General features: G+C 42.8%; 1 protein-coding gene across 5 annotated transcripts; it reads right to left on the bottom strand.

Moving 5' to 3' along the window:
• Positions 1-2,361: 2,361 nt before the first annotated feature.
• On the bottom strand, positions 2,362-23,373 carry LOC114312244 (uncharacterized). Of its 5 annotated transcripts, none has more exons than XM_082866851.1 (8): positions 22,846-23,373; positions 7,249-17,222; positions 5,083-7,116; positions 4,252-4,908; positions 3,963-4,124; positions 3,276-3,869; positions 3,095-3,193; positions 2,362-2,886 (listed from the first exon to the last, which is right to left on the bottom strand). In XM_082866851.1, the coding sequence occupies exons 6-8, from the start codon at positions 3,678-3,680 to the stop codon at positions 2,509-2,511; spliced, it is 882 nt and encodes a 293-aa protein (XP_082722977.1). In that variant the 5' UTR covers positions 3,681-3,869; positions 3,963-4,124; positions 4,252-4,908; positions 5,083-7,116; positions 7,249-17,222; positions 22,846-23,373; the 3' UTR covers positions 2,362-2,508. The 5 variants fall into 5 exon arrangements, with proteins under 5 accessions (XP_082722977.1, XP_082722976.1, XP_082722978.1 ...); XM_082866850.1 differs by having other exon boundaries at positions 6,878-7,116; XM_082866852.1 differs by lacking the exon at positions 7,249-17,222 and having other exon boundaries at positions 6,878-7,116; positions 22,846-23,363.
• Between the last annotated feature and the right edge of the window lie 241 nt (positions 23,374-23,614).

The following is a 23,614-nucleotide window of genomic DNA, read 5'->3' as shown; positions in this document are numbered from 1 at the left end:
GATGGTGCAAAGTTACTCAGACTAGGGGCAACTTTCCGTTGCCGTGGAGTGTCGCATTGTTCTTCAGACTAGGGGCAACTTTCCAGTTGTGGGGATCTGGGGTTGTGCATTTCAGTGACAGATTTTCGGCTTGTCCAATTCTGATCCACATCGAAAATAGTTTTGAAAAGTTTTAATAAAAGTTGACTTTGTTCAAATTAATCTTTTTACGACTAAGACCATTTTTGGACCAAAAGCGGAAAATTTTCAGTACCACAACTTTCAATTTCATTGATTTCAAAATTGAGTTCTCCTGCTCTTGCATTACAATCGAGGTTGCTTTTAGTACATTCATAAAGAAAACTTGAAAATGCTAAATAAGCAATAAATTTGGGGCATAGTTGAATCAAGTATCTCTGCGTCCCCTCCCAGAGCTGGACGGAACATCTGATGCCAAGCTAGGCCCAACCTGTGCCTCTTCATTAAGCCAATCCAAGCACTCATCGGACAAAGTGCAACTGAAAGCTGAAGCAGGGGCCAGGAGCTCTCTGGTCCTCCATGCCGTGGCATATCGGGCAAGCTGTGCCCCCCGGACTGGGAAAGCGGCTGGGTACTCAATCCCCTCCGGTGGGCAGGTCTGATCATGACCAAACTGACGCAAGAACCGGAACGGAAAATAGAATACGCAGTGGGTTAGACCAACCAATTGAATCCCTGTCAGCCGGGACATACTATAGCTCATCGCCGGAAGGTTGAGCCAAGGACAACGCCAAGCAATGCCGTCTGCGGACAAATTGCACATCCAATCGAACCACCACCTTTCATCAAGAGCATTGACAAGGCGCTGCCGAAAGAAGTAGCCTCGGGCTGAATAGGTTGGGCAAGAGTCCACAACCTGCAACGTATCCATTAACCATACCTAGGGGAGGGATGGAAAATGAGAGAATAAAGAACAGAGAGATGTACGATGAGAGAAAAGTAAGACAAGGGTTTTGTGAGAAAAACCGAGCCTGAGGGCCGAGTGATGTGAGTAAATATATATGTAAGGTCGGGTGGGAAACAGTACCTGCAGCAGCAGTGGACTCCCAGCAAACCTAGTCGCCTCCCGGCGATAGACAGAATCTAAGCCCATCAGTGTCTCGGCCAAGGTCATGGCAATACAGCTCTTTCCTTCTCTCAAGCCTTGGGCGACTTCAATCAGGCGAATGCTAGCCCCGCCGAAGCCCGAGGAAAGCAGAAAGTGAGACAACATACACAAGCAGAGGGCGTGTTGCCGAAAACCCTGCCAATAATGGTTGCTGCGGTCGCCGGCGTCGGAAAAACGATGGATCAAGCCGAGGATGTCCAGCTCTCCACTGCAGATCAGAGATCGAACGTCATGCGCTGTGAGCCCACACATCCGCCCTAAAGCCTGGGCGTGACCAAAACGGAGCTGGGGCAAGATCACTTCAGAGCATTCAAACTCCATCAAAACCTGAAAATCTTCGAAAGTGGAACACATCTCTTGGCCGCCAAAGCTAAAAACATGCGTCACTGGATTCCAGAACCTTGCCGCGGCATGGAGAAAAGGGAGATGTAACGGAGTACGGCTCAGCGTGAATAGTGCATTCAAGCCGAAACCCCGGAAATTCAACTTTTCCGAGCCATCTAGAGAAGAGATCCAAGATGTGATATTTTCTGCGAGAAACGCCTCCATATTTGCCTAAAACTAAGATGAAATGAATGTTCTCGAAGTTGAGGCTTTTATAGAAGGAAAAACACTATTTATGGGGACACGTGTCAAAAATCTGGAGGCTGCAGGACTGAATGGCCGGCCAGCTACTTTTTCTGGCTGGCCAGCCATTTACTTTTTCAAAAATAGCTGGCCAGCCATTTACTTTTTCAAAAATGGCCGGCCGGCTCCCAGGGATGGCTGGCAATGCTGCAGTGTATCTCCTTGGCCCTGTTTTACTCTTCGAGGGAGAGTTCCAAGCATTTCCATGCAACGGGGGCATTTCCATGCAACGGGAGAGTCAAAGGCCTTCATTTCGGATGCGTTCCGATGCCTAGATCGTCAGAAGTACACTTTGTTGTTGTTGTCGTTTTGTTTATCGAGTTGTTGTTTTGCTTATCGAGTTGTTTGTCGAGCGGACGCGTTTTGTGTTTTTGAGTCATTGCTCTCTGTTTAAGCAATCTTTGTTAAAGTCTTGTTTATTTACGTTGTTGCATTTTGCTTATCGAGTTGTAAACTTGCTAAAGATCCTGTTATATCTTAGTAAGTTGAGTTGTTTAGTTTGTTGCGTCGGTTCACTACCTGACTTGGTGATTACACAATGCGCATCGCCATTCATTTTCATTTTTGTGCAAAATAAAATGATGCGATACGATGCTAAAAGTTTAAAATACAAACACCTTTTCAAAAGCTATTTCATTTCATCATGCTTTACAACAAACAAAGGTACAAGTTTTACAAAAAATAAAACTGCCTAACATTGTGCAAAGTGCTATAAACTACTAGCAAAAAGAAAAATAAAGTAGGAAATAGCAGCATCAAAGCCCTCGGGAGCGGGAACGAGAAGCACTCCTCATCCTCTTCTGCGGAACAATCTCCGCACCGTCATCATCATCTGAGTCGGAGCCTCCCTCCTCAGCAGATGTCTCTGACTGACGATCGGTAGCCTCCTCCTCCTCAGCATCCTCCTCCTCCTCATCAGGCTCCACCTCCACAACGTGAGCCCTGCGTCTGCGGACGGGCCCTCCCCGAGCTCCTCGAAAAGGTCTAGATGGCCCAGCTCCTCGGGAAGGCCGAGATGACCCCGCCCCCTGAAAAGGCCCGGGTGACCCAACTCCATGGAAAGGCCCAGATGGCCCAGCTCCCCAAGGAGGCCCGGGTGGCCTGGTCTGCGGCTGACCGGACCATGAAGGCATCTGAAAACAAAGAGTTCAATTCAAATACATCAGTCCAAATATATACATCATATGCAGATACAAGCAGAGGCTACGTGAAGTGAGTGCATGTAAATACAGTGTACAAGTGGGGTGTGTGTCAGATGTGCTCTACACAAATAGTCTATCGATGCAGTAGAAATCAGCATGTCATCAGAAGTATGATAAATGCCAGAAAACTGAAGGGTACCTGGATGCCCGCGACAGACAACTGTGCCTCCCTGCGTAGGACCATGCCCTCGAGTGTGGCCACCAGTCCAACCACCTCCTCCATGTATCCTTGCGATGGCTGCAAAAATGAGCTCATAATCATCAGTGAACAGAAGAGTGTCTAAACATATGAATGATGAACGAAAAGAAGTGGGGTATACCGGCGGTGAGACTGGATCAATGGCGTATCGATCACTGGGCATCGGAGGCTCTAGTGGAATCGGAGTCGGAAAGCTAGCCCCATACTGCCATGCCATCAACTCAGTAGGCATATCTGGCCATCCGGGATGAGGGTGAACCGACGGAGCCGGAGGAATCGGTCTACTCCCACCTCTAGATGTACCGGCCCTGCTAGTAGAAGGGGCGTCTGCAACCCGAGCCCGAGCCTGGTCCGAAGATGACATACCGGCAGGCCTCATCATCGGGATACGAGCTTCCGTCAATGGAGGCATCAAATATATGTGACGGTAAGTGGCGTAGTCCCCCTCCTCAATATATAGCAAAGCATCACTGCCCAGCATGGCGCCGACTACCTCCGAATAAGAGAGTCTGTCAGCGGTCCGCATACTGGCTGGGGGTACTGCGGGAATATCCTGAGAAAGATACCCCCATACCTGACGCAGAAAGCGCTCCCCCAGGAACCATACCCTGCCAACCGGCCCTTCGAGCAGGACCCTATACTGGGAGATGTCCGATGCTCCGGTATACTGAAGTCGGAGGCCATCACCCAGAGACGCCCAGGGCTGCCATGTAATCTGCGGATGATGAATGCATAAACCAATCAGAAATCGAGAATATACAGAGCAAATCAAAGATGAAAATGAAAAGAACTGAAAGTTCTGAGGTACCTCTGAATGTCGCACAGTGTCGAAATACTGTCGCAGGCGAAGGAGGGTCTCTCAAGGTCTCGGCCGGTGTGGGCCCTCGAATATCAATGAATATGGGGTCACGGGAATCCCTACCACCTCCAGCTCTGGGGCTAATGATGGGAAGTATACATAGACCCATAACTGAGAAAAGCAATACAGAATGTAAGTACGAAATGCTGAGAGCAAAATACAGACTGTAAAAGTGCGCTGTGTGTGCAATGTACAAGTAATGAGAAGCAGAAATGTAAATCAAGGGGACAGAAAGTACCTCCGAGGCTCTTCAATAGCCGCCAAGCAAATCGCCCCGCCCGCGGGAGGTCGCGCTCATATAAAAGTAAAGGGTAGCCAGGCCGGCGCCACCCCAATCATATCTACTGACCTGTGATAGGTCAACCAGAGCGCTCAGCAGGTATAGCCCAATGGTGTTCCCTCTGTCGGCGAACAGGGTAGTCCCGAAGAGGAACATCAAGAAACCACGGGCATACTGCTCCGTCTCCTCGGGAGTCTCGGGCACCATCTCCGCCCGCCGAAAATGGGAAGAGAACCAAGTGTATCGGACTCTCCCAGAGACCCTGTCAACAGGTGGGTGAGCCCCCAATAGATACATCCAGGCGGCCTCCCACTCGCCCATATCCTCATCGTAAGGGATGGACCAACCTCCGACGTCTAAACCAGTCAATACAGCGAAGTCAAAAGGGGTCATGGTCATATCCCCGGTAGCAGAGAAATGAAAGGAATTGGTGGTGTCCCACCATCTCTCTACCAAAGCTGCCATCAATGTCCTCCTGGCAGGACAACGCGACAACCCGACGCAGAAGGGCCCGAACCCTGCCAAGTCGACTAAGTCTCGAACACCCTCCGGGAGCTCGGCATACCAATCCCACGCCATGGTGGAGCCATATCCCCGCACACTGCGGGAGCAAACCTGCATTCAGAATGAATACATGTGTCAATAATAAAATGAAATGGGCTGTGTGCCAATGAAATGAAATGGGCTGTGTGCCAACGAAATGAAATGGACTGTGTGCCAATGAAATGAAATGGGCTGTGTGCCAATGAGATAAAGTGGGCTGTATACCGATGAAGTGAAATAAGCTACCTGCAAATCTACCTGGGCTGCGTGTTCAGAAAATTTGAAATTTGGGCTGCGTGTTCAAAATTCAGTTAAACTTGTGGGCTGCGTGTTCACTATCTATCTGGGCTGCGTGTTCAGAAAATTTGAAGTTTGGGCTGCGTGTTCAACTTTCAGTTAAAATTGTGGGCTGCGTGTTCACTATCTATCTGGGCTGCGTGTTCAGAAAATTTGAAGTTTGGGCTGCGTGTTCAACTTTCAGTTAAACTTGTGGGCTGCGTGTTCACTATCTACCTGGGCTGCGTGTTCAGAAAATTTGAAGTTTGGGCTGCGTGTTCAACTTTCAGTTAAAATTGTGGGCTGCGTGTTCACTATCTATCTGGGCTGCGTGTTCAAAATTCAGTTAAGTTGTGGGCTGCGTGTTCACTATCTACCTGGGCTGCGTGTTCAGAAAATTTGAAGTTTGGGCTGCGTGTTCAAAATTCAATTAAACTTGTGGGCTGCGTGTTCACTATCTATCTGGGCTGCGTGTTCAGAAAATTTGAAGTTTGGGCTGCGTATTCAACTTTCAGTTAAACTTGTGGGCTGCGTGTTCACTATCTATCTGGGCTGTGTGTTCAGAAAATTTGAAGTTTGGGCTGCGTGTTCAACTTTCAGTTAAAATTGTGGGCTGCGTGTTCACTATCTACCTGGGCTGCGTGTTCAGAAAATTTGAAGTTTGGGCTGCGTGTTCAACTTTCAGTTAAACTTGTGGGCTGCGTGTTCACTATCTACCTGGGCTGCGTGTTCAGAAAATTTGAAGTTTGGGCTACGTGTTCAACTTTCAGTTAAACTTGTGGGCTGCGTGTTCACTATCTACCTGGGCTGCGTGTTCAACTTTCAGTTAAACTTGTGGGCTGCGTGTTCACTATCTACCTGGGCTGCGTGTTCAGAAAATTTGAAGTTTGGGCTGCGTGTTCAAAATTCAGTTAAGTTGTGGGCTGCGTGTTCACTATCTACCTGGGCTGCGTGTTCAGAAAATTTGAAGTTTGGGCTGCGTGTTCAACTTTCAGTTAAAATTGTGGGCTGCGTGTTCACTATCTACCTGGGCTGCGTGTTCAGAAAATTTGAAGTTTGGGCTGCGTGTTCAACTTTCAGTTAAAATTGTGGGCTGCGTGTTCACTATCTACCTGGGCTGCGTGTTCAGAAAATTTGAAGTTTGGGCTACGTGTTCAACTTTCAGTTAAAATTGTGGGCTGCGTGTTCACTATCTACCTGGGCTGCGTGTTCAGAAAATTTGAAGTTTGGGCTGCGTGTTCAAAATTCAGTTAAATTGTGGGCTGCGTGTTCACTGTCTACCTGGGCTGCGTGTTCAGAAAATTTGAAATTTGGGCTGCGTGTTCAACTTTCAGTTAAATTGTGGGCTGCGTGTTCACTATCTACCTGGGCTGCGTGTTCAGAAAATTTAAATTGTGGGCTGCGTGTTCACTATCTATCTGGGCTGCGTGTTCAGAAAATTTGAAGTTTGGGCTGCGTGTTCAAATTTCAACTAGTGTGGGCTGCGTGTTCACTATCTAATCTGGGCTGCGTGTTCAGAAAATTTGAAGTGTGGGCTGTGTGTTCACTTTCAAATCCGGGCTGTATGTTCGACAAATCAATGTTTGAGCCGTGTGTTCTAATGTGGGCTGTGTGTTCGCAACTAATTAATGAGCCGAGTGTTCATAAATTTGAATGTTGAAATTACATGTTCAAGATGTGAGCAAAGTACTATGTCATAAGCTGAACTGCATGTTCGAGCATGGCGAGGGTGCGAAATGTAAAATGCAGAAGATAGGGTAAATACCTCTCGGGCCTCGTGAGAGAGATGCTGCTCCGGCTCTCTGAGAAGCAGATCCCCGGGTGCTCCCTCGTCAAAACTGGTAAAATGACGGAAGACAGCACGCGGAAGGACGTGTGCTGGCGGACGGTACCTCCCGGGAATGAAAGGCCGGGTCCTCGGAGGTAGAGTCATGGGATCGAAATCATCGCCGGCACCTGGAAAACCTCCGTCGTGAGGAGAATTGCCCGCCATTTCCAAAGAATCTGCAAAAAGGAGCAAAAATGAGCAAAATGGGTCAAAATTGGAAAAAGTCAACAAAAGTCAACTATCGGGAGATGAAAAGTCAACAAAAGTCAACCCCCGAGAAAATATTCCAAAAATTGAGACAAACTTACCTCAAGTGATGAAAATGCAAAAAGAAGCTCCGAAGCCGGAATTTAATCGCTTCAAAGTGCTTGAAACTGAGTGTTTTTGCGAAAACAATTTGCGCGGGGCGTTGGAAAACGCGCGTGAAACTCAAAACTGGAGAGGAAAATGTTGTAGAAGGCAAGAAAATGAAGGGGGCTCGGCTGCCATTTATAGGCCTCAAACCTTGGTTGAAGAAGCATGCAAAAAGGAGGGAAAAAGACCAAAATAGCCCGGGAAAAAGGCCATGGCCGGCCGGCCCCTTTTTCTAGCTGGCCAGCCATCTGCTTTTTGCAGAAATGGCCGGCCAGCCATTAGCTTTAATGGAAAACGGTTGGACACCCCCCCTTGGGAAGATAAACGGCCGGCCATGCTCCCCACATGCTCACCTAGCTCTCTGCAAATTTTGAGGAAGATCGGAGTTCCCGGGACCTGAAAAAGTTCAAGAAAAGTACACTTCCGGTCGCGAAATAGCTCCGTCGGGACTTCGGCTTCAAGTTTTGACTTGTGGCTCATCATCATTCATCGAAATCAAAGTATATCCTTTTTGAATGAGTTGTAACCTTTCAGGGAAGTGAATCGGAGGCCGCGATTGAGTTACCTTCGCAGAAACACGTGTTTCCGTACTCGTTGTTTCATGACAAACGGGCGCCCTGATTCTTGCTCGTGTTACATTATCTTACATTTTCATGAACATACCCACATTGTCATGTACATTTCTTGATATTTGTATACCTCTGTGTTTGAGCATACGTTGTCACGCATGTTCCACTCTTGCATTGCGATGCATACACTTGCCGGCACTGCGTGTGTCGAACTTTCAGAATCACATTGAATACATGTTGTTAGCATATTGTGCTTGTTGCAATTTCTCTCTTTTGCAGGCACGATATTGTATGTACGGTTCAATTGAGGCTGGTGCGACCAGACGAATCGCGCAGGTATCGTATCTTCTCCGTGTGAGACGTGGCGGGGATTGGATGATCCTCCGCATTCTTAACTGCATGAAATGTAGCTGTTGCTTTGCATTCTTGCTTAAAACTGTTGCATCTATTTGCGAATACTTGCTTCATTAGAGCTTGCTGCATTTGCACGATCATTGGGTTACCTTCGGCTTCTTGCATATCATTTGCATTTCGCCCCCTGCCTGCGGGCATGCCTACGGGCACATCTCTGTTTATCCAGTATGTTTGTCTGAGTCTTCGGCCTTGTCAAAAATGGGTCGTCTCTGGGCTTTGACATTCACTCCCGTCACTTGTGACTTCCGAGTTCTGTCAAAGAGGGGCAACTGTAGACACCCCATTTTTGACCAACCTTAAGACTCAGACGTCACTGATTGAGCGCTTGGTGATGTTGCATAATGTGCTCGTTCAGAAGTTTCAGAGTCACGGCCGTGAGCCCTGCCTCCGGACTTCCGAACCCTTTTCTGTGCCTTGTCTCGGTTTGCGAACCAGACTCGGTTTTCTCTGTTTCTTTTCCTGAGGGGAGGGAGAGGTCCCGTAGACCATCTCTCAATGTCCGTAGGCTACATTTGGTGGCCGTAGGCCATTTTGCCCATTTCGGAGTCCGGTTCCCGGTTTTCGGAGCCGTCAGGCCGTGTGCCTCGGTTCGGGACCGCTTAACCATCTCCTATTGCTCTGATTTTTGGCATACTTCCTATTTTATCCCTTTTGAGGGACACTGGGGTCTGAGAAACCCACTTCGAGGCCGAATGCCACTTTCGGTGCTTAACAGCCCATTTTCGGGACCCCAAACTGCGTGTTTTGGCCCCGGAACGTTCGTTTTGCAACGGTTTTCGTTCATTTTTGGCAGGTACCTCTGTTTTATCACGAGGAAGGTCACTGAAGGGTGGGAGGCCAGCAATTGTTGCAGCAGCCAGTTATCTCTCCTCCGGAGCCTCCCGGCGCCCGTTTTTCCAACTTCCGGGCTAATGTTGAACACCTTAGGGTTAGTGTTGCCAACTTTCAACCACATATCTGTGATCTACACATCTGGGAGGCCCCTAAAAGTTCATGGCCGGCCATTAAGGTCACCTGACCCTTTTGACCCCTTTCTTCCGGGCTAATGTTGAACCCCTTGGACTTTTTTTCTTGAACTTTCAACCACATATCTGTGATGTACACACCTGAGAGGCCCCTAAAAGTTCATGACCGGCCAGTAATTCAACTTGACCCTTTTGACCCCCTCTTTCCGAGCCAATGTTGAACCCCTTAGACCCACTTTCTTGGAATTTTAACCACATGGTTGTGTTGTACACACATAGGAGTACCTCCCCAGTAGCTGGCCGGCCAGAAAATCACATTGACCCTTTTGACCCCTAGCCGGCCGGCTAGGGGGTGTGGCCGGCCGGCCACCTCCAACAAAAGTGAGAGGCCGGCCGTGTTCCTCGCACTGTGCACTTTACAGCTGTGGGGCAATATCCCCCAGATATTATCTGTATCCGGGGGATATTTTGTGGGGGAGCTTTCCTCTCCTTTTCCCCCACCTTTACACCCCATTTTGAACCCTTATAACCAGCTGGTGGCCTCCTTTGTTGGGGTTAGAAAAACTCTCCTTCAAGCTTCCATAGCCAACTCCATCTTCTTCCTTCTCAATTCTTCAAAAAACCCTAAGTCCCTAACCATCATTCCTTCTACACCACCAAGCTCTACCACCACCATCTCATTTCCAGCAATAAGGAAGGATTCTTGAAGGCTAAAGAAGCTGCAAATCCATCCAAGAAGCAACAAAAGTTTGATTCTTCAAGGGTAAGTAATACTTTTACCCTTTTGAACCTTTTTCTTGATCTATTTCTAAGCCCCACTTCTTTTTGGTTTCAAGCTCCGGCCCTAACTGAAAAGGGCCATCTTTTGAGCTCATCTTCACTTCTCATTAAGGGCTCAACCCTGTTTGAGCCCTCCATAATACGCTTGCTTCATTGATCCTCTTATGTGTCATGATTTGGCATGCTATTTTTGGCCCATGAGCAATCTGTTTTTGAGCATGTTATAAACTGATATAAGGCTTATTTTGAGCCCCTCTTCAACATTGGAGAAGGGCTCAACATTGTTTGGTGTTTCCATGTGTCACTTGTAGTTATATCCCTTATTTGGCCCCATTTTTGCATAAATTGGTAGCCCCCTTTGCTTCTGTTTTTGGATCTTGGTCCGAACTGAAAGTGGCCTTATTTTGGCCTATACTTCATGTTTCATTCACACTTTTTTTCTGTTTGGTGATTATTTTGTATACTTCATGTTATAGCACTTTTTGAGCCTAATTTTGCATCACATTTCTATCATGTTTGTATAATGATTTGAGGCTTGTCATATACTGTAAATGTTCATATTTTTGGTCCCTCTTCAGTGTTGTAGAAGGAAAATTTTCAGTTTGGGTTTTGCTTGTATCACTTGCTTCATTACCCCTCTTTTGGCCCCTATTCTTGCATGCTATTTTTACCATACCTATGCTTGCTGTTTGGCCATGTTTATAACTGTGAAAGTGCATTTTTTGGGACTGTCTAGCTTCTGTATTTGCATTGCATGTCCATATTGTGTATGTTTGGCATAGCTATAGGCCATTTCGGGTGCCTAATATTGCATTTCGGGACATTTCCTTGCATTTCATGTCATTTCGCTTCATTTCGGGGCTGTTTTCCCCCATATTTTAGTGCTGAAATTCCATTAGTATGCTTGCATATCATTTTTGCCATATTTCATCACATTTTAGCATCGCCTCGGTTTGCGTGCCAGTGTGCACGCATTTCGAGGCACTTCATTTTCTGCCATCGGCATCTTATGTGAGTGTGGCTTAGGCTCTCTCATGTTAGTATAAGTCCATGTTGCATTTTCCATGTCATTCGCATCGCTTTTGCATCGCCTCGGTTTGCGTGCCAGTGTGCACGCATTTCGAGGCACTTCATTTTCTGCCATCGGCATCCCATGTGAGTGTGGCTGAGGCTCACTCATGTTGGTATAAGCCCATTTGTCATTTCCATGTCATTTCATCACATTCCGCCATCGCCTCGGTTTGCGTGCCCGTGTGCGCGCATTTCGAGGCACTCCATTTTTATCCGCCGGCATCCTACGTGAGTGTGGCTGAGGCTCACTCATGTTGGTATAAGCCCATTTGTCATTTCCATGTCATTTCGTCACATTCCGCCATCGCTTCAGTTTGCGTGCCCGTGTGCACGCATTTCGAGGCACTCCTTTTTTATCCGCCGGCATCCTACGTAAATGTGGCTGAGGCTCACTCATGTTGGTATAAGCCCATTTGTCATTTCCATGTCATTTCATCGCATCCCGCCATTGCCTCGGTTTGCGTGCCCGTGTGCACACATTTCGAGGCATCTCATTTTCATTACATAACATCATATCATCGCCTCGATTTGCGTGCCTGTGTGCACGCATTTTGAGACACATACCATTGCCTCGGTTTGCGTGCCCGCGTGCACGTATTTCGAGACACATATCATCGCCTCGGTTTGCGTGCCCGCGTGCATGTATTTCGAGACACATATCATCGCCTCGGTTTGCGTGCCTGCGTGCACGTATTTCGAGACACATATCATCGCCTCGGTTTGCATGCCCGCGTGTACGTATTTCGAGACACATATCATCACCTCGGTTTGCGTGCCCGCGTGCACGTGTTTCGAGACACATATCATCGTCTCGGTTTGCGTGCCCGCGTGTACGCATTTCGAGACATATATCATTACCTCGGTTTGCGTGCCCACGTGCACGCATTTCGAGACACATAGCATTCTGTCATTTTCTCCGTTTGCGTGCCCGTGTGCACGTATTTCGAGGCATCTCATTTTCATAGCATTGTGTATGTTAGGATTATATCTTAGTTGCATCTCATACATATCATGCATATTGCATCGTGTCCGGAATAGGAGTTAGCCTGGGCACGGGAAACGAGGTACATTTCGTACTCCGAGTGACGGAATGTGTCTCAATTCCCCCAGTCACCGACACTCCGGATTATCCATGATGGAGTTAGGTTTTAGCTGTAGTTTCATGTGCATTCATCCTATATCGAGTTGTGCATTTCGACTCCTCGGCCATCATGCCTCGGTATGCGTGATTGGTGGCACGAGGATCGAGACATGCATATATCTGTGCAAATACATTGCTATGCCCCTTTCCTGCTCTCTGTTGCAGCAAAACGAAGAATCAGCAACTTTTCGGGATTTGGCACGCATTTCAAGAACAGGTGTAAACAGAGGCTAATTGGGGCATTCCGGTGGATTTCCGCGCAAGACAATCCGAAAATGCATCATCCATCAGAAGCAAGGCAGTCCCTGGCTTGCACGCCAGTTTTATTTGCTTTCTTAGTTAATTCATTAATTAATTAGGATTCTGTAATATTTTGGACTGTAATATTATTTTATTTCGGGACTGTAATATTGGGACTGTATATTTATTCGGACCCTCTGTATGAGGGCATAACTGTAATAAGTGTGGATGAGTGTGATGTATGTCTTCCAACCCCACGTCTTTCTTCCCTTTTATTTACCAGCTTATGATGGTTAGATTAGGGCATATTTAAATTAGCATACAGTATGACAGCATGTTTGCATTCATTCATCTGTATTGCATGCACCGGGCTCGGCGCATCATGACTAACTGCATTGTATTTTTAATTCCGAATTGAATACATGATAGTTGTAGCATTTCATATGCCATGTTTAGAATAGCCGAGCCTGCTATAGTTGCATTTTGCATGTGTTGCATTAGGCATTTTTGTATATTTAGGATTCATGCATGATTTCTAATAAGGTTTCTATTTTGGCTTGGAGTACTCGGTAAGTTTTATGCTTTAGCATCCTTGCATGAGTGTGAGTGATTGCCATGATAGCATGCTTACCATGAGGCTATGTGCTTATCTTATATAACTGCTTGAATGCCTGTGGGTGAAGGTTGGGTTACTTAAATTGGAATAAATCATCAAATATTTTAAAGCTTACCTGCAGGTAGCAAGCCATTTTCAAAAACAAGCATGAAATGTTTTGTTCCAATTTGGGCGACCCGGTCTATACTTATATGCTGTGAGCATCACATAGTAACCTAGGCTAATAACCGGAATAAGAACTCACAATGTTTTCAAAAATTGATATCATGATTAGTAGAGGCCGGTCTATGACCGGGCGAGCGGGGGTGCTCACGAAGTGACCTTCCCCAATCGTACCCAAGTTCCCGAGCCGAGGCAACTTTGGTGATGACGGACACGTGGCCTCTTGGCACCGAGTCATGGTTTCCTAAATTTCCCAAAATAAAATATTTAGGTGGCGACTCTGTATCTGGCAAAGCAGTCCATGTTTGGCACTACTTTTTCAAAAATCAGTTTCTCAAAATGATTTGCCGGATTTGGACTCTTTGGTTCAGATTAGGAACCGTAACATTTTAAGAGTCTGAGCTGTAGTAACCCCAAATGAACAGAACGGGAGCTAACCCTCCCGGGGCGTTCGGGGGACGTCTACAAATACCAAAAACAAAACTTTCATGATAGGGACCCCGATAAATTTTGAAATTTCCAACCACGCAACGACACAAAGGGTGAAATTGTACACCCCCAATCACCAAAATGGCGCGAAGTGCTCAAAAGGTCGAAGTTCTCAATCGAACTTCCAAACCGATTACCACAACTCAAAATAACTTTCTAACTGTTCGTGTGGGGGTTACATCCCACATCAAGACACCGATTGATTACACAACCTCCTAGGTCTAATAGATTGCTCCAGATTCTTCAAAGTTACCCCACAACACGTACACCCAAGTGACCCAGCTTTACCAAACATCGAACCACTTGATTCTATCAGTAACCACACTATCACCTTACCAAGGCATTCTCCTGGGATTTCCCTAAGATCAATCCCCTTCTACACATCATCTAATAACAACATACGAACCACACACTAACACGCATCGTACTTAGGCAAAACCTCCTCACTTGATACAAGCTATCTTACACCCATACGGAATCCCTCATTCAAAGTTTTCACTCGCCACCTCAACTGAACTCATAATAACAAAATTCGCATACTTGTTCCCTCGTACCGAATTAGTTAACAAGGGTTTATCACGCCACAACACTTATCATTACTACGCAACCGTTCGAGCCGAACATAAGCAAACATAGTATCTTCATCCGCCAATGATCCACAGGGTCCACTCTTTATTTCACATCCTATTTGACACTCGTTCTGAGGGTACAATCAAGACTCTAAGTCTCCGTGCCAAACAACTAGCCATTACTACTACTGAACAACTGCCTTGAACCAAACCTCGACACAATCGCATGTCGCCGACAAGGTTTTCAAAGACTCACCATCCCAACTCTCCAGAAGAGTAAAAGTCCTCACCCTCCTCTCTATTATCCCAAACCTTCATCCGTAAACACCATACCACTGTGACTCTATTCACGGGTCACACCCTAACCATGGGTTATACACCCAACCAACCCTACCGACAACATCTCCTGACCTAACTAGTGTTAAGGTAGACACCTAACGCATTCAAACATAGTAAAAGAATCTTGAAACTTAGAGAACATCCATTATACTACTGCCCGAGATATAACACCAGATGTTCACAACACACCACTCCCTGATGCCAACAACCGCAATCTTAATAAGGGACTAACACTCCCTCAAATAAAACAACCAATCAGTACGTATGCAGATTCGGCAACGTTATCTACCATGAAGGTACAAGTCTATTCCTAATGAAATTATGCGTTATGCCTCCGTAAAACATCATGTTAAATATACAAAACCTAGTGTTAGTCGCACACTTCACATCCTCTCGAGAAGTTCTCACAACAATAGACCAAAATCTCTACCACGCACATAAGATCAAATAGGTAACACCCTTGAAATTCCACACTCCCGGCAAGTATAACTGTTCTCGCCCCATAGTAGTCCTGACCAGGATACGCATCCCTCAACAATTCTTCCTAATTTCAAAACATGTCTCACCAGCCCTCATTTTCCCAAACCAAATCACACGCATACAAATGCATTATTACAAAAATTTTACGGTTTCACAACAACTTATTACATTAATAAAACTTTAGAGCCACAACATGCTCCAATCCACCCAATCCATGGAAATTAACAAACAAAGGCATACATATATAAACAAGCATTTTTGATGTTTCAACATTCCCAAAACACATTAGTTACACAACAAAACCCAATGATTACAACACGATAATTCACCGGTTACAAAACAAATTAGCCAAAACAAAACCATCCCATCGGTATTACCACCGTTACCGTCCCTCGCTGGACCGCTAAAGTTGGTCATTCTCAAACCCAAGATATCCTACGAGCTTACAAGCCACGGACAAGAACTACTGATATGTCCCAACTGGCCACACCTGGAACAACTGCATGTTTCCCCAATTAGGGCTTGGGAACTCGACTCTCCCGAGACCCTCGAAATCTGGCCTGTTTGTTCCTCATAACGGTATTGCCCCTGCCCAGTCGAATAAAGTTGAACCTGGCTAGGTTGCAAAACTCCCAATGAAGCCCCTGGCTGGGTACAAAAATGTTTGATATGACCTGGCTGATTACACGCCCAAAAAGTAAGCGGTTCCCAAGTACGTGACTGGTTCAAAGTCTGAACTGATGGAGACCCCAACGACTGCTTCCCCAATGAGCATTCGATCGATCCAAAACCTAGTTGGCTAGATGATTCTGGTGGTGCAAGTATTGGTCGAACTGCCAACCCTGCCCTCTTCTTCCGTAGGCAAGCCGGAGACTTGTGGCCCAGCTGACCACATTTGAAACAAGTGACATCCCTCCACTTACCCTTTCCCGAGCCTAGACTCGGCACTGGAAAGGTAAAGCCAGACTGAGCTCTCTGAAATTATTGTGGGTTAAAACCCTTCTGCCTCTTAAAAGGCCTACCAACTCTCTGAGTTACAGGAGGCGCCGAAATGGCCTCCTCCTTATTTTGTCTCATAGCTAGCATCGCTGCCTCTACATGAGCTGCCGCCTTAACAAGCACACTATAACTCCTATGCCAAGACCCAGCAATCCTTTCTCAGATGTCGTCACACAGCCTACTCTCAATCTCTGAACAACGCAGTTCCTCCGTCTCCACTAACTCTGGGGCAAATCTCGACAGGCTAGTAAACCATGCTTCAAACTGTACCAAAGGTGTAGTACCTTGGCGTAACTCCACAAACTGTTTCCGCAACTCTTCCCATGTGGAATGAGGGAAATCACTACTTCCTCGTCTAGGCATCCTAGTGAAGGTAACAAAGATATTAGCACATTATCAAAGGTGCCGAAGCTATTTCACTCGCGTGCTAACACGATGGACAACTGTAATTTACTCCACATAAACACATAATCACATAAGCACTTACAAATCGCATTTCTGGATAATGACCGTGTCGTGGCGTTGCTAGAGTTCCAGTTAGAAACGACATTGATCAAGTGCCCTTCCAACAGGACTCCTAGAAACCTAAAGATCCAATCAACATCCTAAAAACTAAATCCCATACCCACATAGTCACACAAACATGTTATCACATAAGCACATAACATCATACATAAGTCTCTAACAAGCGAGACAAACCCATTGTGGTATTAACCACTTCCCACGTACCCAAAGTATTCAAACCCGGTACACTCTGATACCAAGTTGAAACGCCCTCAAAATATTATATAATCCCCACATCCAACAGTTCTATATACATGATAGATAAATCACATTTCCATGCATACATCAGAGTTAATATTACAAAGAGTATTTCATATAAGTTACAAATGTTTACACAAATAACAGAACGCCCTGCGGGCTTACATCTTTCCAAGTTGTTACTTGGTTACACAAAAGAAGAGTTCTAACTCTTTTACAAGTAAAGCCCTTGGCTCGCATTTACATGTAACCAACAAAACAAATAACAAAGCAGAGTCTTCAACTCCTAAGGTTTCCAAGCAAAGATCTTGGAGGCGGCACGTCTCCTGTACCTGAAAATGGTGTCCCAAGAAGGGTGAGCCAAAGCAAAGTAGAGATATGCTAAACCCAACATGAGAAATAACTAAAACATTAACATTCGATAAATGGTTAACACTTGTAAACCAACTCACACCCTTCCTATAGCCCAACAACAATTTCATCCATGTTTCAGTCCACTTCCCTTCACTTATCCAATCCAATTCCTAAATATGGTCCATTATCTAACCAAACGATTTAAATAAGACTGCAACTCATCTTATTAACACTTCCGTCATCCACAATTCTAAATAAGACTACAACTCATGTGATTAACACTTCAATTATAACCGATTCATAATGAGACTACAACTCATGTAATTAACACTTCAATTGTCAACTTCATTCATGCACTTTAATTTATAAGATTTCGGGACTTACACCTTGGACACTCTGGCCAACTTAATTATCTATGGAGTCCATCCTCTATCTTCTCCCAAACAATGGAGTGCATCCCTTATCTCCTCCCAAACAAACATACATATACAATGTATTAAAGCATATAATCACACGTATGGAGTACATCCCTATCTCCTTCCAAACAAATGTACATATACAATGTATTAAAGCAAATAAACACATATAGAGTACATCTCCTATCTCCTCCCAAACAAGATACATATATAATGTATTAAAGCACATAATCATATACGGAGTACATCCCCTATCTCCTCCCAAACAAGATACATATATAATGTATTAAAGTCTTTATCTTATACCATGATCAATTAAGGCACATATTCAATGTGTTCTTCCCACTATCATATTTAATGACATATTTCAATTGATTAGTTTCAATTTACCTAATCATCATGCAGTTCTACAACAATCAAGACTATCCTCCACCGATAGCCCAAAGCAGTTATTTCTAGACAGATAAATGAATTTACCAAACAAATAAATTATCACATTTTTCGTAGGTGAGTGATTTATCAAACCGACCACACCAATTAGTCCAAATTCCATCCAATTTCATGATGTTCAAATCAATTTCATATTCCTCACAATTATGCAATTAATTATACAAATTAATTATTTAAATTCAATTAGGGCATTTCCCCATTTTTCTCAAACATTGATCCTAAGACCAAATCTCACCTATCAAACCCACAAAACCTCATTTTCAAGACCTCTTATACATATGGAGCCTAAAAACACAAAAACCCTCTCTTATATACCACAAACCTCAAACCCTAGCTTCCCAAATCACCAAATCTCAACATCTATACTAAATGACTAATATTTATGTTAAAACTCATAAGAAGTAGTAGATCATCCCTACCTCGAAGTTAATATCCCAAAGGAGAAGATGAAGAAACTCGAAAGTGCTCCAAAGTATAAATTTTTCGGATCAAAGTGTAGCCCGCACCAAGCTCCACCTTTCTTACAAAGAGATTAGGGTAGACACACCCAAGAACCAAGGATATTTGTAGAGAGAAAGAGTATGTAGAGAGAAAGAGAGTCGGGTCTAGAGTTTGGAAGTAAAAAGAGTAAAAAGTGAAGAAGAAACATGCTGCTGTAACTGATATACTCGAGGCTCGCTCGAGCGAAGGAGTGGTCGCTCGAGCGACCAGACACAGACAAACCTCGCTCGAGCGCACAAAGCCTTGCTCGAGCGAACAACACGAATCTTCAGGTCTGCAACCCAAAAGCACGCTCGAGTGCAGAAGTCCTTGCTCGCTCGAGCCAAGAAAAACAACCTTCAGGTCCAAAAGAGAAGCAGATGCACGCTCGAGCGAAGGACCGCTCGCTCGAGCGAAAAGACACACCGGACTGAGCTCGCTCGAGCGAAGAAAAGCTCGCTTGAGCCAAAGCTGCATCTGAAAAGAAAACCTGAAGACCCACAATACTCGCTCGAGCGTACAAACCCTCGCTCGAGCAAAGAAGAAAAAACACAAGGCTCGCTCGAGGGACAAAGTCCTCGCTCGAGCGAAGAAACCAAAAATTGGACAGCAGCCATTTGTTCCAACACCCAACCAACCTGTTTCGAACCTGCCCAACACACCCCAAGACTCAAATACAAGGAATCAAAGGATGGAAACAAGAATAAGACAACAACATACATCCACAGAATCGAGTCCAGAATACAATAAACAAAAGAGGGAAAACCGGGATCGCTATACAAATGTTGACCCAGGAGCAAGAGGCTTTGGTGGTCTTGTTTGAGATGAGAAAGGAATTTGGCTCATTGGCTACTATAAGAAGCTTGATGTTTGTTCCAGTTTGGAGGTGGAACTTTGGGCAATTTACTAAGGCCTTACTATAGTTTTTGAGAAGGGGTATAAAGACCTCACCATTGAAACGGATTCCTATTCTGTGATTGAGTTATTGCAAGAAGGTTCTGTGGTGTCGCCTTCTGTTAGAAGCTTGGTGGAGGATTCTAAATTCCTTATGCAAAGGTGTGGTTGTACTATCCAACACGTTTTGCAGAAGCTAAGCAAGTTGAGCTTCCAGTAGTTCTGGATGAGGCTCTTGAAGAAATTCGAGGGCTAGTGATTGCTGACATGGTTGGGCAAGGCTATCTCAGGCCCTGAGTTGTGGCAACCACTGTTTGGGCTTTTTTGTTCTCCTTTCCTTCGTCTGTTTCTTGTTGTTTCAATTTCCATTGTACCAAAAACAAAAAATATAGTGGAATCAATCCGAACCAATCCATTTAAACACAGATTGGATCGGTTTAGGACCACGAATTCACATAGTTAAATAACAAAAAAAATATAGAACATTTTAATTTCATAAAAACATAAACATAGCATTATATTAGTTCCACAATAGCAACATGTCTTTCTATAATAGTAACATACTGTTCTAGAATTTAAACAATCATAAGAAAATTGGTTTCACCATAAATATTTAGACTATTACAAATTAAAACAAAAAACTAACAAACAAAAGTAATAAAAGAAGATATTATATGGATTTAGGTTTTATATGGAAGCAAAGATATTATTCCGAGAGGGTGTATAATATATATATATATATATATATATATATAGGCTATTTATATATTGCCCGGATTGGTTCCAATCCGAAACCATGGGATTCAATTTGGAACTGATCCATGGACTACGAATTTTTAGTTTTTCAATCTAGAACTGAACTACGAATTCAAAAAATCAATTCAAACTTACTGAATTGAACCAGACCGAATCAAATTACAAATTTTACAAATTGGTTACTCAACCCTAGAAAACAAGAAGAAGTTTGTGGTTCAACCTTTTGTAATTTATTTTTCACCAAAAACAAAGCAGTCATGGTGAGAAATAATTTTGTTCATTAGTCTAAAATGGCGGAATGATATGTTCCAGCAGGGCGGCTCTGAATATTCAAGGGCCCAAGGTGAATACCTAACATGAGACTTTATATTTTTATCTATCACTTAAGAATATAAAATCAATTTAAAAAAGTTATTATAAAAAAATTTAAGCATAAAATCTAGTATTATTATTTTATATCTAACCATTTACACTGGGAAAAAAAAATACTAGAAAAAAATCTTGAAGTATAATCTCAAAAAAAAAAAAAAAAAAAAAAAACATTACGATTCTTGCATTTTTAATCGAAAAATTGAACTAAGACCTCTTAATTATGATTTAATTAATTCTTTTATACTTTCTTAGAAGTATGATTAAATAAACAATATATTCTGTTATTTAACATGCAACAATCAATTCAATTTTAGAGATTTCAGTTTTTTAAGTAAAATTAACCAACAATTGAAGTAAAACTTGAAATGATACAAAATCTAAAAGCATCTAGAGAGAATATTAAGGCCAAGTTTGGCATGTCTTGAAAAAGACAAAAAGTTAAAAAGTCACTATCTTATTTAAGTCACATCATCTTATTTAAGTCACATCACCTCTCTTACACATCACTTCAAACTCAATCCATGTTTCATAAAAAGTCAAAAAGTGCACTTATTTAGATCATCCCAAACAACCCCTAAGATTTAAGATAGTTCAATCTCTTAATGGTGAATTAAGTTGGAGAGAAATTTGGTAAAATGAAATCAATTACTTTGACCCTTCATTAATAAAATTGGCGTCTTTAATTTAAGGTTCTTTATATTAGGATTTTATAAAATAGATGACATGCAATATTTTCATAGTAGTTTGGGTTCCCGGTTTTGCATTTCTTAGATCCAAAATTTTCATTTGTCTTCCCAGTTTTGCTCTCTCTTTGTATTATTCTTCATTCTAGTTTTTTAGAGAAATATTTGAGAGTATAGAACACAGATTCTAATTCGCTGAAACAGATTATTTTTAGTGTTAATACAATCTGTGAAAGATCATTATATCCTGAAAGATAGACGCCATTTAATCGGTAAGCATCGAAGTGGGACGAGTCTGTCTTAAGGACAGAGTGTCATACGCTCAACTTGATCTATTTTTGTACTTATTCATTTCGGTAAAATAAATTCTGTAAATAATTTATTTTTATTTATTTGATTTATTTCAAATTATTTATTTTACACAAAAAAATTATTCAAACATGTATAACATTCCTGCAACCCATTCAAAGTTTCTTGACCATGCAGGATGTACATCATCTAATTTAACTATATAATATCTACCATTAAATGCTATTATCAATCAATAAAATATTATAAATAAAATTGAATAGATATTTTTCGTTGTTCACTAATTTAATTATATAATTTCTACCACCATAATTTAATTTTCTCTATAGATAAATGTCAACGTGTATCAGTCTAACTTGTCAGATAGTCGCTCTCTGTCGCCAAACGAGTACAGACAAGACATACATTTGATTAAGTTATTTTATTATCTTTAAAATTAGTACGAGGCATGTGAGTTTTACTAAGAGGTAGGATTGTTTTGAAAATTAGTTTTTTTAATCTTATGTTAAAATATAAATATGTTTTTGAATTTCCTTTTACTCTTTACCAAGAAAATAAAAAATAAAGAATAAATTTTTTTTTTTTTTTTAAGATCACTGATATTAAGATTTTATAACATAAAAGATATCTAATATTTTTATAATGCTTAAGATCTTTCAAATTAATTCAGAGAAAATTCAATCTAGAAAACTTCTCTGGACTTTCCAAAAAAATTCTCTACAAAGAAATTTTTAGAATTTCTCCAGACTTCCCAAAAAAATTCTCTCAAAACCAGATAAATTTGCCTCATTACGTTCAGAGATTTACTCTAGCTTCAAACCAGAAAAAATTGAAATTTTTCTGGTTTTGTTCACAAATTTCTCTGGTTTTGTTCAAAGAAAATTAATTTTTCTCTGATTTTGTTCACAGAGAATTTCTCTGACTTTCTTCATAAATGTCTCTGTGAAGAAGGCCTCTATTTTAGCTTATTCAACTATTCTACTCTAAAATTTATACCAATCAAAAAATTCAACAATTCACACAATAGTTGACTAATCACAAAATTCAAAGACCATCCAGATAGTGAAACAAATTAAAAATAATATCTTCTTGAACTCAGTAGTATGATCAAAGCCACAATTCAACAAACCAACTTACCCACTAAAAATATAAAAAAACCCAACTCAACTGATCAATTTCCTCTAGAATTGACTGATGCCCAGAAAAATTTAGCAAAGGAAAAGAAAGATGAGAGAGCATACCCGTTTGTTGCTAAATTTGAAGGATCGAGAAAGAAAGATGAGGAGAGAGAAAGTCACAGCTGTAGCAATAACAGACATAGCGTTCAAAGCTGACGAGACTCTCGACCAAAGAGAGGGAGATGAGAGAGAAAATGTTCCATAGGGAGTGAGCACAATGGCTACATACTCGCTCGACGTTGCTAACGGAGAAGACAATGTCATTATTGTCAGTGGGAGAGAAAGAGGAGGCTATGTCGGCGGCGGCGGCGGCGACAGTAGTGGTTGGGAAATCTAAGGTTTCGGGGAGTTGGTTTTTGGACTTTCGGCCTTGTTTGTGCTTGTTGTCTCCTATCTGAGAATGGAGAAGTTCGTAGAGAGAGAAAGAGAGAGAGAGATGAGGTTTGATTTGAGAGAATCAAATTTTTTCTGTGATGCATGGGTGTGGGATTGAGGGACCTTAGATATCACAAAATGATATTGTTGATCTTTTCCATTACTAAAAATGAGAGAGGGACCTCAGACTAATTTTCTCAAAAAAGTATTCATGATTTTGCACATTCATATTATTATTATTATTATTATTATTATTATTATTATTTATGCTCAATCAATGTTTAACAGCTAGACCTTTGTTTTCTCTTAGGGCAAATTACATACATCTCTATTGAGATTTAACGAAATTACAGATTTTCCCTAAGGTTTCAAAAATTACATCCCGCTCATCGCAATTAACGTCGTTAACGGATATCATACATTGACTAAAATGCCCTTTTGACAAATAAGGGCAAAT

Source organism: Camellia sinensis, chromosome 4 (genome assembly GCF_055761805.1).
Source record: "Camellia sinensis isolate YWXY chromosome 4, ASM5576180v1, whole genome shotgun sequence".
Classification (NCBI taxonomy): Eukaryota; Viridiplantae; Streptophyta; class Magnoliopsida; order Ericales; family Theaceae; genus Camellia; species Camellia sinensis.
The sequence above is the reverse complement of the archived record's forward strand: the minus strand, read 5'-3'. Positions and strand labels throughout refer to the sequence as shown.